Source organism: Cyprinus carpio, chromosome B19 (genome assembly GCF_018340385.1).
Source record: "Cyprinus carpio isolate SPL01 chromosome B19, ASM1834038v1, whole genome shotgun sequence".
Classification (NCBI taxonomy): Eukaryota; Metazoa; Chordata; class Actinopteri; order Cypriniformes; family Cyprinidae; genus Cyprinus; species Cyprinus carpio.
Genome location: NC_056615.1, coordinates 18,286,162 through 18,306,783, shown reverse-complemented (window position 1 = coordinate 18,306,783; position 20,622 = coordinate 18,286,162). Strand labels below are relative to the sequence as shown.

General features: G+C 36.4%; 1 protein-coding gene across 1 annotated transcript; it reads right to left on the bottom strand.

The window, feature by feature from the left end:
• Positions 1–1,635: 1,635 nt before the first annotated feature.
• Positions 1,636–19,677, bottom strand: LOC109109240 (oxysterol-binding protein-related protein 3-like). Its single transcript, XM_042744971.1, has 22 exons — positions 19,351–19,677; positions 11,172–11,303; positions 9,383–9,499; positions 9,225–9,278; positions 8,993–9,106; positions 8,757–8,885; positions 7,476–7,560; positions 7,233–7,336; positions 6,891–6,974; positions 6,651–6,804; positions 6,398–6,483; positions 6,152–6,283; positions 5,945–6,038; positions 5,621–5,856; positions 4,614–4,751; positions 4,468–4,531; positions 4,308–4,386; positions 4,034–4,184; positions 3,730–3,874; positions 3,444–3,570; positions 3,226–3,348; positions 1,636–3,139 (listed from the first exon to the last, which is right to left on the bottom strand). Exons 2-22 carry the CDS (start codon positions 11,286–11,288, stop codon positions 3,043–3,045), a joined length of 2,430 nt encoding a protein of 809 aa, XP_042600905.1. The 5' UTR covers positions 11,289–11,303; positions 19,351–19,677; the 3' UTR covers positions 1,636–3,042.
• Between the last annotated feature and the right edge of the window lie 945 nt (positions 19,678–20,622).

Below are 20,622 nucleotides of genomic sequence, written 5' to 3'. Positions count from 1 at the left end.
CGCGGTACACAATGTGTAAAAAGACAGTGCAAGTCATTATAATCAGTAATTATGTTCCCATTGGATGCAACAAATGCCTTTATTTGTAATGGGTTTTATTGTTTTTGTATTGTAGGCCTATATCTATTAAACTACTAGGCTATATCTTATGATCAATCATTTGTTCGAAATATAGAAAAGTAATCAAATGTAATTAGTTACATTTATAAGGTTATTGAAATATTACACTATTTAGGCTATTACATTTTAAATAGGGTAACTTGAAATCTGTAACCTATTACATTTCCAAAGTAATCTTCCAAAGTCACTGACTTTAAATAACTAAACTTTTTAAATTTTGGTTATAATTATTTTAGATTATTTTTTATTTAAAGAATCTAGGGGTAACATAACCAGGACTAGAGGCTTTTTTGAATTGCCTATGGTTGTGGACAAAATGGGCCTTGGAGCCAGAAAAGAAAAAGAGCCCTAACCTGTTAACATGGGTGGTGAAAAAAGATGCTTACTTTTACTAATGTGCAATGGTTGTCACACGTTTTTTTTTTTTTTTTTTTTGGCCAAAGTGACAATGATTACATGCACCAAAATAGGTTAGCCTAAATGTATATTGTTTAATTTAGTACATTTTTGTTGTAAATCATTGTAATCTCTTTTTGCTTGAATGACACCATCACTCGTAGAACATCAGATAACTAAGGGGCAGAACGGGTGGTACGGGCTGGCCTGGAAGACAAGGGGCAAACAGTGTCTAAACAAGATGTAAGAGTGGAGCAGAAAGAATCAGTAGCACTGTTTGTATCAAAAGATACTAACAATTAAGGGGAAGGAAGCGAAGATGAAACCATAGCAGATAGCCGGGAGGGTGAGGTAAGCGTAGGTTACGTCGAAAGATGACATGTGGAGGGGTAAGTGATGTGATTCAGGGAAAATATTGAGGTTAAGAGTTAGGAGGAAGTGATCCGAGGTGTGCAGTGGAGTAACAAGTACATGATAAGTGGAGCAGTGTCATGTGTAAATAAGGTCCAGTTGGTTGCCTGATTTGTGAGTAGCAGTACTTGACACTCTATACCTTCTAGCTGTGTCAACACTCATCTACTCTTCACTTCTGTACAATATGTAAAGTAACGTTTGAATGCTTCAAATAGGAACTCATATGCATCAATTGCCTTTTTTCAGATTTGGCAGCTGTTGCAACGCTGGTTTATGTCATTGCTTCATAATTTAGTTTGGATATCACAGTCAAACATGAATTATATAGCAATTGCTTCTGATCAGGAAAACACCAGTGACGTTCATTGTGCGTGTATGTGTTTATGAAATGACCTCCAATAAAAAAAAAAACCTGAATGAAAATTGTCCATCATGTCTAGAAAGGGGATCTTTCTAGTGTTACACAATCCCACCAGCCATTCAATGGCAAAGCAAAGTTCCTATTAGAAAACCCTGCTAACAATACCTTCAATAAGTTCATCATGAAATAATATCTTTTCCTAATTCAAGCTTGTAGTAAAATAAATAAAGGAAAAAAAATATATATAAAAAAAAAAAAAAAAAAAAAAAAAAGACCATCGTCATAAAAATTAAGCAATAAGTGAATAACCAAAAGCGTCTGTATAATAAAACAGGAAAAGTTCCTTAGATTTTTGGTCACTATGTTTATTGTGCAACAAAAATGTGGTCAGTCATACACTGATGCAATCCATTCCCAGTCCTCTGAAAGCAACAGCCCTCGGTTTGTTTATAGTCTTGAAAGAAATGTTGTGTTTATCACATCTGAAACACCACACCCACAGTCAAACAGAACAGTTATCAAGTGTAACAGGCACATCAAGAAGCACATGTAGGCTATCACTCGCTCTCTTTAACAAGCATACGCAGAAAAGGAGGACAAGCATGTACACAACACAAACTTACCATGCATTACACAATCATTAATTGAGACAGTTTCTTTCAAACATATATTTTGTATACTGTTATATTAGTTTTCTATTATTAACAAATTAAAGAAAGCTCCCTTTAAATTTGCATAAATCATCATTGTAGTATGTGCACAAATATTTATGGATATAGTTTTTGATTTCTACATTCCCTGATTATAAAGTGGAGTGACATGAGACAGCAATGGATGAATTGTCACTTTCAAACGCTTATAGTTCAAAATCTCCTTGTGTACATCTCATTACAACATTCAGCCCAGGTCACTCAAAATAACTCAATTACTATTTTATAAAACAAAACAAATAAATGAGAAATTATATTTTGTATGGAAGAACATCAAGCCTATTTTTAGGACTTTTTTTTATTTGCAAGTTGACATTATTTGCAGGACAAATAAGTAACCTAAATTCTCATTACTGTAATACTTTAGATTTTTTTTATATAATGTTTTGTGCTTATTTTAAAAGAAAAACAATTGAAAAGTAGTATAACAAATACTATCATGTTGTATAAACACTTTAAAATTTAAATACATCATCTTTTTCATGTTACAGTAATGAGAATGACAATAACAAATAATGTCATAATGCAAAAAACCTATAATGGTCCAAAATATAGGCTTAATTTACATAAATATATACGGTATATATTTTTCTCTTTCTTTATTTTAAGGTGAACTTCAGAGTTTGTTCTTTAAGATTCTAAACCTTAATATTGTCTTAATATTGTGTAATTTATTTTAACTGATTCGATTTGAGGATTTTTTTAAACTGACATGATTCATTTATTAATAATAAACTAATTATATCCAGACACATACAAATGTCATTGGTCAGTGCATTTGCATCTAAACATCAACTACGCAGTTTGACAAGTAAGGCATAAATGTCTTTTTTCTGTCAGACTTCTTTCCAGAGGTACTTTCTATCTTGTGCTGTAAATGTGTCTGTTTAACAAAGATAAATACCAATACAAAAACAGCAACATACGCATGGTAAATTAAATCCCACAGTGTTCAGCAGGATTGCATACAAATAACAAGTAACAGGGATCTATATACAGCCAAAGCATAAACGGAAAATTCAATGACAAATCCACTGGTGGTCACCAGAGCACAGGGAATTCTAGTTTGCTGAATCCAGGGTCCTTCCTGAGGTCCCAGTAAGTGCCATTGCTCACCCAAGAGTCATCTTCAGCACGTCTGATTGAATTACAGAAACAGAATTATGAACAGAAACTCGTGACGCACCCAAAACAGGGCATCTTTTGTTTATAAGAGTCACTTACTTGAAAAATCGGGGCGAGTGTGTCATGCTGTTTTCTTGCAGGACTCTCCTCCTCTCTCTTTGGAGGACTTCAATTCTTTCTTTCTGTTCTTCTGCTCCTGCAATATCTCCCTCTTCAAGTAATCTAACAAAAAGAGGACCAATAAGTAGCCAAGAGCATATAAAACTGGGAAAGGTTCACTTTAGGACAACATATATGTATAATTCATATGTCTATACCTTTGGTCTGGTCTAAAACGGGTGTCTGTCAGAGGCAAGAGTGGCTTTAAACCCTCCTCCAGTTCATTTAACTCAACTGCAAACTGGGTGAATCCATAGTACTGCTCATGGTCCTCAGGCATGGGATCTATATGCACACATATGGAGACAAAAACGGTGCTGTGTTAGCGCCCTCTTGAGGTCATTATCCAGAAATTCATCTGAGACAATACAATGAATATAAGTTAGATGTTTGAACCATTTAATTCCAGCTAAACAGACTCTTTTGGACTGGTCTGAGACTCACTTGCTCTCCAGATGCAGGTTACCGAAGGCGGTTTGCCCAGATACAAGGCCTCGCTCCATTTGCCAAACAGAGAGTGAATGACACGGCCATGTGAATCAGTGACCACACCCTCCACCTCATTAGCATTCAGCCCTCCAGACCTCGACTGCATGTAAGACATTCAGCAAACAAATCATATGAAATCATTCATAAAATGAAAATTTGGTCAAAGTTATTCCACAAGAGGAAGATGTGGGCAAGATAAACAGATGCACACACACATATATGGAATTAAAGCCTGTTTTGCATGTTTTGATGGCCCCACCTTAAGGAAAGTGACTTTGCAATGACTGACGTCTCCCATGGTGGTAGAATGTTTGATAGACATTTCCCCATAGTGTTCGATCCAGCGCTGACCGCTCAGAATGTTATGAATGCATGAAGTGACTTTACTCCACTCGTAACGATCCCCAAAACTGAGAATGAGTGAATGAGTTAAAGAGAACGAGACAGAGAGATACTGAGACATGGTGGAGAGTGCAGGATGGAATAATGGAAGCGAATGGGAATCAGAACAATTCAGGATAAAATGAAATCACCCTGGCAGCTCTAAGTGAGTAACTCCCATGGGAACGATTTCCATGGATTTTCCCCAAAACTTATTCTTCCACCGGACATCTAATGGGCATACAGAGAAAAGACATTAAAATCATGATAAATGCTTAAAGGCTTGACACTAGCCAAGTGTGCTTCACTTACCTTGCCAAAATGTGTAGTTTTTGGACTCGCAGTGACAAGCGGACACAGGTGGATGGTGACTGACCTGAGGTACACAATGTAACTGTTTATGTGAGCTTGTATACGTTTGTGTTTTGGAAGAAATAAAAAGAAATGTGCATGCTTACCTGTTCAGCTATGAAGCGGAAGCCCTTATCTGGCCGGAGACACTCGTATGTCTCTCCCAGTATAGGATTAAACGGTTTTCCTCCTGCTCTAGTGAACGAACACGCATATGCAGATATAGCAAAGGCTGCTATATACACCTACAGAGAAGAATAGAATACATGGTTAAAGGAACAGTTCACCCAAAAACACCCTCAGGCCATCCAAGATTTCCTTAGAACAGATTTGGAGAACTTTAGCATTACATCACTTGCTCACCAGTGGATGGGTGCCATCAGAATGAGAGTCCAAACCGCTGATAAAGCAACACATTAATCTACAAGTAATCCACACCATCAAGTCCATCAATCACCATCTTGTGAAGTGAAAAGCTGCATGTCCATTACTAAGGTGCATTAACTTTAAAGCATCACTTCATAACCATCCATAATCCATAATGTTTTTCTCCATTGAAAAAGTCCATCCCACTTTGTATTCTTAAAATCCACCAACATATTTGTTTAGAACTGTTTACACTTAAAAATCGTGCTTCATCTGGACATATTTCTCTCCTGATTCAGACAAGACCGCTTTTTTTTTACCAGCGAAAGCAATGATTGTAGATAGAAGAGATTTTAGAAATTAAATAAATCTTAATAATGGATTTGTTTATTACAAACACACAGCATTTCACTTCACAAAACATTAACTGATGGACTGGAGGAGTGTGGATTATTTGTTTATTACTGTGATTTTTTTAGCAGCTGTTTGGACTTTTATTCTGACGGCACCCATTCACTGCAGAGCATCCATTGGTGAGCAAGTGATGTAATGCTAAATTTCTCAAATTCTTTTTGGACGAAGACACAAACCCATCTACATCTTGAATGACCTGAGGGCGAGTAAATTTTCATTAAATTTAAATTTTTGAGTCAACTATTGCTTTAAACAAAAAACAGTTTTGAAGACAAAAAAGTCATATCTAATGACATGAGAATGAGTAAATAATGACTCATTTGATTACTCTCACCATGCGCATATGTGGGTCGTGTGTGTTTACAGCGGTGTCCAGCAGGTGGGAGTACTCAACCTCCTCACACAGTCTCTGCAGGGTGTTCAAGGGTTCATTGAGTTGAACAGGCATTGCAACTTTCGACAGGTCTTTACCGATGTTACTACGCAGAATACTCCACAGATTCACGCTCTCATTCATGCGTGAACTCGGCAAACGGTCTCGCCGCTTCAATGCGCAGTCATTGCCATTACCTGAAGACACAAAAACACACACAAACCATTAACAATGGTGGTGAAGAAAGGTGAAGCTTCATAAAGGTGAATTTGGACAGTGCCTCACTTAAAATTGCCTTTGTGATGCCATTCTCATTCCTGCAATACTCTACTGACATGCTGTCACTCACATCACTGATGTACGAATCATCATCGGACACCTGGTCACAAAAAATACAAAATATGATGATCAGTAAGAAATTCATGGGTTTTAAATCATTCATGCAGAGATGATTCATGCAGATCTGCGATTTGACCACGTGACCACTCTGACCTCATTTTCAGATGAGCTGCCAGACAGCAGATACTCTTTAGCATCAAAGAACTCTGACAGGGATTCTGGGATCGACCCTCGACTCTCACTGGACACCTGCTGCAGGAGAGGGCGTGACCCATCGGGGACGTCCTGATTGGTTGAGAAAATTCAAAGAAATCAGAATTGGCTGTGTTGATCTTGGCCAATAACAACTAAGCGTATAAACACTTAAAGACCGATAACAAAAATGTGTTGCCTGTATACCTTCTCACTGATACAATCCAAAGTGTTCCTGACTCGGTCTCTTTCTGTACAAAGGGAAGTGTACGCTGACCGAAGAGTGGAATTAACTAGTAGAAGAAAGAAAGGGAGAAAAGTGAGAAAGAAGATAGAATGTGTCATTTCATCATGTTGTTCTCAAAATTTCAGTAGTTGATAAAAAATACTTCATTATTCTTTTATTTTAAAACATAGTTATTAATAGAAATATTCCTGAAATGTGAGCATTCATACTGACCAGTGCCAGCGAGCTGACAGAACTCCTCCCGCATTCGAGAGGCTTCTGTTGGTGAGTCTGGGCTATCCAGGCATGAGTCTGGTGAAACCGGCTCTGAATACATCAAGTTTGGGTGAGATACGTGCAGACGGGAAGATGAAGTGTCCGGATTTTGCTAGAAAACAACAGATCAGTTAAATGAATGAGAGAGACTGTGCTATGCAGTGTCTGTGTGTGCAATTAGAAACAGAGCTGTTTTACCTGTTGTGTGCTTTTATTTTCCTTGCTATAATTCTTTGATCTCCATTTTTTGTGTCCTCTTTTCTCCTTTTTAGAGCCTTCAGTCTGGGGTCACACACACACACACAGACATATATAAATTATTTTTTTGTCTAAATAATGAGTGATAGATTTTTTTCAAAAATATTTCATAAATCTAACCAAACCCAAACAGTATAACAGTATATATTTTTTGTATTTTATACAAAAAAAAATGCTATTTAGGAGTCATCTGGATGTCCTCAAATTAATGTTTTATAAGATTTAATAAACCCACCCACACAGACCAAAACATAAACACATATTTAATCCAAACAGCCCTACCTGCAGCAAGTTAATGGCAGGTGCTGAGAATGTTCTGTGAAGAACTTCCATATTTTTCAGCAGCAGATTTAATTCCAGCAGCCCTGACTCACACTCTGACAGATCTGAAAAAAGTTACCATTTTTATTTTCTTAGTGTTGCTCAGGAAACCATTACTCTAAAATGTTCTCTATGTATTAGCTGTACAGTACTTTTGCCAAGACTATTGCAGAATGATGTGTCAGTGCAGGTTCTTGCATCTACCTTTGCAGCACTTCTCCATGTCTTGTGAGTTTTGGCGAAAGTTATTCTTCAAAAGGGCTGAAGGCTGCTTGGAGAGAAATGAACGCTGGTAATAAAGAGGAAAAAAAATTCATCTGTGTGACTTTCTGTTTCACCTGGAAATAATCTTTAAAAAGTTAGGGGTCATTAAAATATTTCAATGTTTTTGAAAGAAGTGTCTTATGGTCACTACGGCTGTGTTTATGTGATCATAAATATAGTAATTACAGTAATATTGTTGCAATTTAAAATAACTTTTTTTCTATTTTAATTAGTGCTGTCAAACGATTAATCGTGATTAATTGCATCCAAAATAAAAGTTTTTATTTGCATAATAAATGTATGTGTACTGTGTATATTTATTATGAATATATAAATACAGACATGCATGTATATATTTCAGAAAAATATGTTATGTATATATTAAATATATTTATAATAATAATAATAATAATAATAATAATAATAATAAATACATGTAAATAATTTAAAAATATATATGGTATGCCTGTGTATTCATATATACACATAATAAATATACACAAAACACACACATATATTATGCAAACAAAAACTTTTATTTTGGATGCGATTAATCGTTTGCAGCACTAATTTTAATATATTTTAAATTGTAATTTAATCCTGTGATGAAAAAGCTGAATTCTAATATGTTGCTCAAGAAACATTTCTTTTTATGATAAATATTAAATACATGTGTGATGCTTAGTTTTTGTGGAAATCGTGATACATTATGTTCAGGATTCTTTGATGAATAGAAAATTCAAAAGAACAGAATTTATTAAAAGATATATACATTTTTGTAACAATGTTAAAGTCTTTGTCACTTTAAACTAAAAGTGGTATATTACTGTTGTTAAATATTGTTGTTGTTATTAGGAGTGCACAATATTCAACCCAGTAATTGCACATTAATATGCACTTCAGTAATTATTAATTTTATTTAAGTGTTTAGCCTAGCTAGTTTGTCAAGTACCATAAACAAGCAATTTTTTGTACTATATATCAAGACGTTTTGATTTAAGAAAGCATGTAAAATTCCAGTTTAAAAACTTAATTGATGCTTCTAAAGGCAGAACGGTTTAAAATTCAATATAAGCCATGACATATTTTAATAACTGAAGTAATAAACTGTTTGTTTTAGGCAAAGAGGTTAGAGGTTCTTATCTTGTTTGAAGGGATGTTGGGTCTAAAGGCTGACTTTTATACACTCGTGATTGATGACTGTATAAGGAGGGTAAGTACTCGTCTGTTGGAGGTGGGGTCAGATTGCAGCTGTCGCTCAGGAGGCTCCATGGCGATCTCGTTCTGACGGAACATTCGATGATGGCGTAGTTCCGTCACCCACTGTTCAAACAGATCCCGAGTCTTTGCCTGTGAATGTCACGGTAAATACAGCAAATGAGAATGTGCATTCTCAAAATGAGAGTAACTAACTACAATTCATAGCCCAGCATGTGTAGGTGAGCGTGTGCCAATACCTTGAGGTGATAGATACTGTCCTCTGTGTCCAGGTCGATACACAATGACTTCTTCTTCACGGCCATGACAGAGAGACCAACATCAATGCGACCTCGTAACCTCCCCTTCTTCAGCTGAGGAATCAAATCACACGATAAGGGATGAAAGAGCATCTCTGACAGGATTTAAGCAAGTTTACTGCACATAAGCCTTGAAGAAAGTGTGTGGATGAGACCATGGTTTCACACTCACATCATTCCCTGTCTTGGCATATGTAAGGATGCCCCTTTCAAGCAGGAAATATCTCTGTTAAACATAGACAGAAAAAGAGAAAAGCCTTTTTAGCACCCTTGGGTGAAAGATGCATGTATTCAAAGCCATTAAAGTCAATGACAATATCTTGTAATCACCTTATGCCAGCCTTTCATGGGCCACTTTCTCTTTTTCAACATCAAACCTTCCTGCTTCACAGGCTTCTGAATATTTCCTGTCAGTCCGCGCAAGTCCTCAACCAACTCCCAGCTGTCCTAAAAAATAAGACAACGAAAGAAGTGTTATTTTGAAAAATCTATGGAAGAAAGAACATGGATTTTTCCCAAGAAGACAGTTAAAAAACTGCTGATGTAAATGCTGATTTAATACATAGCATATAGAGAAATACCAACTGCGTCACTCGAGTCGCATTTTCAGACTTGACCTGAAATGACTCCAGACTTGAGTCGACTCGACTAGAGGTAAAGGACTCGTGAAGATTTTAAAAGCAACTAGTCTTTTATTCTTTAATACTTATATATTCAAAAGGCGGACCGCGAACCGTAACAGCAGCACCAATTTAAGTAAGCAGTGCGTCAAAACAGTGGAGCGGATCACATAACAAGCGCTCAGCGTCTTTTATAATAAATATCTTTCAGCACTATATCCTCTAGTATTTTTATCTAAAGCGCACTTTATTCAAGCCCTTTCAGCTCTGTGCGCTTTCTCTCTCTCTACAGACGCGTGATGATGCAGTTATTTTAACAAAAAACAGAAACACGAAATTATAGATTGCTTTCCTAAAACGCAGCGGAAAAAGCAATGCTGCAAATATAGTTATTTTTGTTACTATCTATTCATCCATCTATAACCTATGACTGTTCAAAACAGATGTGTCGAGACGTTTCTGATCTACTAGTAGCATTATTAATCTTTAGGCTAAGAACATTTCAAAAGAATCATGTAATTATAATTGGGAAAATTGTTGCTAGATGGCTAAACTTTGAAACTGCTAGTTATCTTTCTTTTCTGCTCAAGATGAGAATTATTGATTTGTTTTGATTATTGTAGCTACATTGTTTTTAATAGATAATGCTTTTAAGTAAAATATTAAAATAATAGATTTCAGGAGGAAAACCCTGAACAGAAATAGGTTTTTTTCTGTCACATGACCGCGCATGTATCTAAATGTGAAAATACAATACTTAAAAAAAACAAATAATAATTATATATATATATATATATAATATATATATATATATATATATATATATATATATATATATATATATATATATATATATATATATATATATATATATATATATATATATATATATATATATATATATATATATATATATAAGTAAGTTAATATATATATAGGGGCCGCACCTCTTGAAACTTTAATTGAATACCCCTGACTCATATCATAAAGAAATACTTTATTTGTATGGTTTTGTAATATCTGTGTCATATATTTCCTTGTGTGTCAAGGTAGATCGGAACTATTATAGAATTTGATTACAGAAAAACTGTTATGAACATGGTAATGGATTAAAACATATAGCCTATAAATACCAGGCTGGATGTACATTAACCTTACCTTATCTTAACACCTCTTTTTTTTTTTTTACAAAGCAGATCATAGATCATATATTTTGTCTATAGCCTATAAAAACAGCTTCGTAAGTAGAAAGATTTCAGTACATGAGGATTCTGAATGGGATCTTTTTTAATGAGCCATTAAATGACTTGAGACTTGACTCAGACTCGTGACCAAAGACTCAAGACTTGACTCAGACTCCAAGTTAAAGACTTGTGAACATCTCTGCATCAAAAGATCATCATATCCAAAGATATATCAAAAATGTATTATTTGGACACTAGATGTTTTAGCAGACCTCAATCTAGTCCTCAGTAAATATCTGAAGTGGTTTGTCTTACCTGTCTGTTGTCCTCAGATGAGGAGTTACTTTCTTTTCGTTGCGTAAATGGTGTCATGATTGGTGTGGAGGGTGAGGTCTTGGGAGACAGCGGTGCAATTTGGTCTTCTGTACTCATCTTGCAATTAACTTACTGTGGAGACAAAAACAGGCAACACTCAATATAAAATGACAGCACCTGAATAACAATGTGGCCAGCAGAGGGCAACAGAGACACAGGCGAGAACAAGTGAGTGCGGCAAAGAAAATCAGGAAATGACAAGAAAATCAGTGAAATCTGTGCCAATGTAAATGAAGGTAATTTACATATTAACATACGTGAAATTCTCAGATATTTCATACCTAAACTAAGTTATGAGAAGTTTTATTCTGCTTTATTCTCTCTTTTTTTCCCTCAAAATAAATTTTAGTTTATGTAGCTTACATTTTTGTAATAGTGGGTAGGAACAACATAAAAAGTCAATGTACAAAGTAAATATTTTCTGGATATTATTTTTTAATTTAATAATAATAATAATAATAATAATAATAATAATAATAATAATAATATAAATAAATAAATAAATAAATAAATATATAAATATATATATATATATATATATATATATAAATATATATATATATATATATATATATATATATATATATATCTATATATATATATATATATATATATATATATATATATATATATATATATCTATCAAAATACCACCCCGCGCACTGTTCCAATCCGACGTGGCACGCGCATATGTTTTGATTTCGGTTAGGGAATTATTTAAAGTTAAACGTGAAAGACAAAATGTCCCTGATAAAAAAAAAAGGGTAGTCGAATAAAAATTATTACATTGGTTACAGCACAAAGGCATAAAAATAAATATTAAAATAAAAAAAAAAAAAAAATAATTATGCATAGGACCAGTATGAAATGGTCATACCCAGGCAATCTGATACAGGCTCTAATTTTTAATTTCAATAAACTTGTCATCAAGATAATATTTTAATAATTTATTTTCTGATCTGTAAAATGTAAAAGGAAGTAATTTAAATGTCACAAACATAATTTGTATCCAAAATTATACAAAAAGCTGCCTTGATACTTGGCTCCAAAAAAATTTAAAAACCTTGACCTGAAGAAACAAAGATCATTTATCTGGCAAGTTTTTCATTTGAAGACACTATTTTCTCCCTCACTTAATCTCTGTATGTATGTGTGTGTGCGCGTGTGTGCACAGAACACATTGTTTTGACTACTCGGGCACGTCCTAAACTTGGCACAGACTGTTCTTGTGTCCCTATCCTTTCTTCTTTCAGTGGACCATGCAATATGTTCAAATACACATTCAGTCACACACACACACACACACACACACACACACACACACACACACACACACACACACACACACACACACACACACACACACACACACACACACACACACACACACACACACACACACACACACACACACACACACACCTCAACTCATTCTTCCACATACACAGTATACAGAAGAGCGGAATGTCGTTTCTGACGAATATAGGGGCAAGACATTGACAAAACAAGTATACGCATGTGCTTATGACAACAGGAATTTAAACATAAGAGCACATTAACCATAACATTACAAGAGCAATACAGCAATGTGATGAGCAATAAACATGAGGTAGGAATATAAAATTGTAGTAATGTGAGAAATGTTAGAAGTGTAAGAATAAAGTGCTAGTGCACAATTGAGGTGGGTCAGAGCAGACAAAATACTGTTAAATAATGTGCATAGTGTCTTTAGCGCACATTGGGAGGCTGAGTGTGGATGTATGTAAACTGACCGTTGTGCAGTTGTGCAAAAGTGTCTATAGTGCACAGCTAAGTTAAAGTTCAAGTGCAGATGTATGTGAATGTCCATTGGAGTGCTTTTTCTGAAGGCATGGGATGGGAAGGCAGTTTATAACGGGTGTAAGATGGTGGGTGTATCAACTTATTTAGGATGGTATCAGCTTATTCAGGATTCTGACAGCCTGGGGGAAAAAGCTGCTGCAGAACCTTGCTGTGCGGGTCCTGAAACTGCGTAGTCTCCTGCCTGATGGCAGGGGGTCAAACAGATGGTGGGGGGGGGGTGAGATGAACACTTCACAATGGCAGAGGCTCTGCGTACATAATGTGCCTGGAAGATGTCCTGGATAGAGGGGAGGGAGACCCCCATGATCCTCTCAGCTGTCCTCACTATGCGCTGTAGTGTCTTGCATTCTGCGGTTTTGCATTTTCCAAACCACACAATGATACAGCTGGCCAGGACACTCACCACAGTTTCTCTGTAGAAGGTGGTGGGGATAGGTGGTGGGAGGCTAGCTCTCTTCAGCTTCCACAGGAAGTGAAAACGTTGTTGTGCCTTCTCCACAGCGGAGTTGGTGTTGATAGGCCAGGTGAGGTCATCAGAGATGTGCACACAGAGAAACTTGGTGCTTCTGACTCTCTACAACACAGCCGCTGATGTGCAGAGGAAGATAGTCAGTTGAACTTCTCAGGAAATCAACAACGATCTCTTGTCTTCTCCACATTGAGAGACAGATTGTTGTTGTGGCACCAGCTCACCAGTTATTCCACCTCCTCTCTGTATGGTGTTTCGTTGTTGTTGCTGATGAGGCCCACTACTGTCGTGTCATCAGCAAACTTGACAATGAGGTTAGATTCTGACTTGGCTGTGCAGTCGTTAGTGAGCAGCGTGAACAGCAGTGGACTGAGCACACAGCCTTGAGGGGCACCTGTGCTCAATGTGATGGTGCCTGATGTTCTGCCACCCATGCACACTGACTGTGGTCTCTCTGTCAGGAAGTCTAGAATCCAGTTGCAGAGTGGCGTGTTGAGACCCAGTAAGAGTTTACTCACTAGTTGCTGGGGGATGATTGTATTGAATGCTAAGCTAAAGTCAATGAACAGCATTGTGACATACGTGTCTTTTGTGTCCAGATGTGATAAGATGGAGTGCAGTGTGTGGGAGCGGTTGGGTTGGTATGCAAATTGTAGAGGGTCCAGTGAAGAGAGCAAGGTGGAGTGAATGTGTCTTTTAACCAGACGTTGAAAGCACTTCATTGTGATGGGAGTCAGTGCTACAGGGAGGTAATCATTAAGACATGTCACTGTTGACTTCTTAGGCACCAGGATGATGGTGGTCTTTTTGAAGCACACAGGGACCTCAGCCTGGCTCAGGGAGATGTTGAAGATGTCTGTGAAGACATCTGTCAGCTGGTCAGCACATCAGCACACACACACACACACACACACACACACACACACACACACACACACACACACTCACTCTCTCTCTCTCTCTCTCTCCTGCATGTATGCATTTAAGAGCAAAAACAGCTGATGTTTCTCTCTTTCTGAATTTGAACTTAGTTAAAATTTAAACTTTAATAGATCACATTTAAGGGTAATAAAAATGTTTTTAATACAATAACATGCACAGATATGTGTTGCATATGATACAAAACTAGTACAGTGCTTTTCTACATCAGCAGTGTGTCGTGATTGTTCATGTGTGAACTTTTTGCAGTGACAAACTTGAAAGGGAGTTCTTTCTGAAACAAGAGTTTGTTTGCATGCTGCAGCAATGTGTGGTTTCTCCCACAACAGAGAAACAGGCTTTCAATCAATAACCAAAACTTTTAAAATCTTGCATGCAACATTTTTATGGAAGAGTTTCTAGGTTTATGGATATGTTGTCAGGTGATTCATTCATCCACTTTGAGCACATTTAATAGATCATATATATTCTTGTGCATCAGTGTGACAGCATAACGGTCTCAAAAGTTATTACAAATGTAAAAGCTTATTCACATATGGCTCAGAATATATATGTGCATTAAGTTAAGAATGCAAAAGCTCATTCACATATATTTTCAATGTAAAGTACAAATGAAAATGCCTCAGAATACAATTGTGCACTAAATTACAGATACAAAATGACCCTTTTTGTGTGTTTGTACAACGTATTGTTCACTTACAAAACAAAATGTAATATATTTCTGAATTTTGCATGCAAGAGTGAGTCAGCAGCATATTTTTGTGCATTAAGTTATTAAAAATGTAAAAGCTTGTTCACATTCAATTTGACGCTCATTTATGATATAAAGTATGAACGACAATGGGTCAGCATATATTAGTACATTAAACTAAAGACACACACACACACACACACACACACATAAACAAAACTTTTTGTGTAATATGTAAATTTGCAGAAAGAATTTTTGAGATGTTTTGACACAGATACCTCCAATAATGAACCTGACTGGATCACATTTTTTGGAGGGTTCAGGACACTTTAATTTGACATCACAATCCCAAACTGTAGAACTAACAAAGTCTAAATGTGAAAATATGATCTGACATTTAATTTGAGAGAAACAGGTCTAACCCACACACAGATACACTGATCAAACTCAAACACAACCAGCAAACTACTTCAGTGACCACAGACCTCTAAAATGTCTTTACCATACATCCACAGCAAGCAACACACACATACATGTGTCATATTTGCATACACAGTAAAATATTTAGGATAAAAGCACTGGGAACATGTGGATAAGACAGAACGACACCACAGCCTACTAATGGTCAGGTCATTCTCATGATATGAGTCACCAGGGCAAATTTGTGGTGAATAGACAGACCACACACACAAAAGCTCCTCTTGTATATGTGAGCCACTCTAGCCTTAGGATAAACATGTTGTTATTCCACACATACTCTCACAGTAGGTTTCCGAGTATTCAAGGGCATTCACTTACTTGCTTCTTTTTTAATTTATGTGTTTGAGAATTAGTATGTAAATACCAGTAACTACAGCTCAAGGTTACTTAACTAAAAGTCTGATTTTTGTTTAGTTTGCAAAGCCAGACTTGTCTAAAGCCGGACTGAGGTATGCAGTTGGTGTTTAGGGAAAAATAAATTCCTGTGGTTTTGCATCTCCACGTTTGTACACACTACAAACATCTCAGCCAGAAATTGCCCTGCATGCTAGGTTTTAAATATATACTTTAGGTTATTTACATTTCTGCTAATCAGTCAAAATGTGTTGCTAAATCTCTTGTGATAAACTCATAAAATCAAGTCTTTAGAAAGGAGACTCTCCAAGTTTCCTTGTGCAATTATAGGCTCCCACGGTCTCTTTTCAAAGGGAGAGTCAGGAAGACATGCAAATACAGAAAGGCAGGGTTTTCCTTTAACCCTTTTCATTCCTATTATTATGCTGAGAACAGATTCAAAAGACAGCCACAGCACACAAATACTACAGCGATAATGGAGTTAGCCATGACGCAAAGTGGGATAAAATTACTGTTCTACACAGCCTTGAGTGTTATAATGTTTCATATAAAAAGCACACAAAGTGGGATAAAATTACTGTTCTGCACACCCTTGAGTGTTATAATGTTTCATAAAAAAGCACACAGTCTTCAGTGTCACATGATCCTTCAAAAATCATTTTAATTCCTTTGTATATGGGTGTAACTGTTGTTATGGCTTTTGGGGTGGTATAAAGAAGGGGGTTTGTTCTTTTGAAGTTTTTTTTTCTTAATCCCTAAAAGTCTTAATGGGATAGTTCTCCCAAAAAAAACTAATTCTGTCATTAATTACTCACCCTCATGTCGTTCCAAACCCTTAAGACCTTCGTTCATCTTGGTAACACAAATTAAGATTTTTTGATGAAATCCTAGAGCTCTCTGACCTTGCATAGGCAGCAATGTAACTGAAATGTTCCCAGGCTCAGAAACATTGGTAGGACATAGATAGAATAGTCCATGTGACATCAGTGGTTCAACCATAATTTTATGAAGCTACGAGAATAAATTTCTGTGCACAAAAAAAAAATAATAATAAATAAACACTGATGTCACATGGACTGTTTTACTGATATCCTTGGTCTGGGAACATTTCAGTTACTTTGCTCTCTATGAAGGGTCAGAAAGCTCACGGATTTCATCAAAGATATCTTAATTTGTGTTCTGAAGAGGAACGAAGGTCTTTTACGGGTTTGGAATGACATGAGGGTGAATAATTAATGACAGAATTTTCATTTTTGAGTAAACTATCCATTTAACCTTAATGCCCTAAATTACTGACATGCATATTAACGTGTATATTATCTTTGCATGTGTGACATTGAGAACAGGTTGTCTTGTCTGATGAGGGTGAGTAACCTATGATGTAAACACAGGAGAAGAGAATGCCAGCACAGTATGGTCAGAGTTAGTTGCAGGGCCAAACAATGCAAAGCCATCAACGGAAAATGACATTGTCTATACTGACTTTTATGGAGTGTGAAAACATAGAATGTGGGTGCAAGTAGTAATGTACACACACACACACACACACACACACACACACACACAAATATGCACAAAGTATGAGGACTGGCCCTTTATAATAGCTACATGCCAATCATTAACTTAGTCATTACAGTGAATGGGCTATGGGGTGAGGGCTGTACAGTAGGACCAAGGCCAAGGAAGTATATCGAAGATACAGTTATGACAAATACAAACTCATATGTTAGATTAAAAGGAGTAAAGGTTGTTAGACTTGAATAATGAACAGCTTATTGTGGGTGAGGGTCAAACGAAGAGTACAGATGACAAAGTCAGTGACTTCATGAGTGAAAAACCAATATAACCCTTCAGAGGTCTGCAAGATGCTTCAGTCACATGATTTAGTAAGCATGATCTCACAGGGGCAACTAAAATGTATCAAATTAAGTACATTGGTTAGACAGCAAATGACATAACTTTGTGTATGATCATCAATGACATCACTGAATCAATGCTGAACTGACTTTAACCCAAAACAATGACGGTATTAAGTGCGATATAAATAAAGGTGACTTGACTGTCATTTACTTCACTTCTTCAAATGATATTTGACATTTAATTTCCAACTCTGAAAAAAGGTCACTGATATGTTTTAATAAACTATGATCTGTATGAACTATCGTGTGGCTGTAAAATATAAACCAATTTGCTTTAGCCTATGGTTGTGAATGAGAACATTTAGAAAAAAACCTATGGAAACAACCCATAAGCCACATAATTCAATTCAAAACATGTAATGCCTTCAGTTTAGCACTCTGAAAAAGTCCCACTAAACCACAATGATTGTGATGACCTTATGATGGGGAACAATGTTTTTCAATGTTCCTTGATGTCTAAAAATAAATAATTAACCATATCAATGGTACTTAAAATTAAATAAAATGAGAGGTAAAACTATTATACAACACAATATTTGCATTTTGCAACCTTAAAGTGGAACACAAAATAAGATAGTAAGCAGAATGACTACCTCAGTTACCTTTCACTTTCATTGCACAGGAAAAAAAAAGAAGAAGAAAGAAAGCGAATAGTGACTTGAGGCTGTTCTAACAAACATATCATTTTCTGTATACAGAAGAAAGGAAGCCATACCAATGTGGTAAACGACGACAGAAGTTTCATTTTAGGGTGTACTGTCGCTTTAAGTCAATACAAACATTTTAAAAAGTCTAACTTGGCTCCACTGCAGTTTGATAATAATTATGGGGAGCAATATTTGACGTTGTACCCAATTAAATGAATAACAAAAAATATACATAAAATAAGAAAAAAAATTATTATACTAACGTTACACACAAAATTTGCATTTTAGGCACCTGAACGCTTGGACGCGATGCGGGTCCCTTTTCGTTGCCACAGCAACGCGATGCGACGATGACTTTAACCAAATAAATCAATTACAAAAACCTTAAACATCTCAACACGAGTGCAGAGCTGCCTGATGTCAAACCGAGAAACAAGAAGAAAAACGTCGTAAAATTAGTCCCATCGGTGAGTCAGTCTATCCATGGTGAGGACAGGAAACAGAATTTTCAAGGGTTTCTAAGACGACAGACATAAACTCAAAACAAACAACAAGCTATGATTGGGTGATCAGGGCTGCAGGATTAACAAAACGCACTTTTTTAATCATATTCATGCTCGGATGTATATCCACTGACTGCTAAGAGGTTTCCCACACTAAAAGTGACTATGACTCACAGTTACAATACTCCTCTCACAACAAGCTAGGACTTGTTTGATAATTCAAAGATAGATTTAAATGTCTCCGTGCGTAAAATAATCACAAACTCAGTGCCTACCGCGGTTGCCAGGTTTAGGTGACAGCGTGGCGCAGCGGCTCTGTCTTCGTGTCACTGACGGTCCACTTCTAAAAAAACGCCTTATCAGCACATTTATACTTTGGACCAAGTGACTGTCACCGGATTCGCCATCGCACTTCTTCTACCTGCCGAAGTCAGAGCTTAGGTAACTTCGCTTCTGGAAAGGTTATCGCGAACGAAATGTCCGTGACGCGCCGATGTAATCCGAGAGTGAAGCGGAAGGTGGAGGCGACCGCAGGTTTTAAGTTCACGGCTTCCAGCTCAAGTTTGAACCTCGAACTGTGTTTTGAGTTCCGCGGTGAGGTGAGCAGGAGGTGGGCGGGGCATAATGGTGATTGACGTTTAGGAAGCCAATTAAAATACATCGAAGCGTGATATGTAGCCTATCGAGAAACGGCATTTTAAAACACAGCAGAGACCACTGTGTAATTCAGGTACGCCTAGGTAAGCGGTTCATCTATCTATCTATCTATCTATCTATCTATCTATCTATCTATCTATCTATCTATCTATCTATCTATCTATCTATCTATCTATCTATCTATCTATCTATCTATCTATCTATCTAATCAAACTATCTACTAACCAAGAGAATAACCAGGTATTGGGTGGGCAATATAAGTGTTTTGTAAGGTCAACATAAGTTCTAACTAAAGGAATAGGGAATCACTGATGCTGTGATTAATTTATGCTAGACAAATCTGCTCTTTTGCATGTCATCCCAGGGTTGCCTTAACGACAAAGGTTTTAGTTCACACCCATATATACTAGAAAGGGAATCCTCCCTTCAGTGGAATGTACCAAACCACTGAACCTGACTCAGGTATGTTTTAAAAGAGTCATATTCACACATGAGTGCAGCACTTTAAACACTGAAGTGTGATGGACGTCATGTTGTCTGCTCTGGGAAATGAGCACTGAAACTAGTGCTTTCCCATGACAGTGGGGAACAAGTACAGCATATGGAAAATATGACATCAGATGCTTTTGTGTGCCTATACTAGTGATCATTATGCCATTGTAGAAGTTTAGACAATTTATCTGGCAAGACAAATCATTAAATTCTCTGTCAGAAACACGTTGCTTAAGAGAATTAATACAATTTTAAAAAATCTATGAAAAGATCACTATAAATAAATGTATACATTTTTTCCCTCTGTTTTATTCATTGGTTGACGCATGAACACAAAGGAAAACACTTAGTAAAACATATGCTCTAATTTTCTGTAATGCCATTATTTTAACAGATGT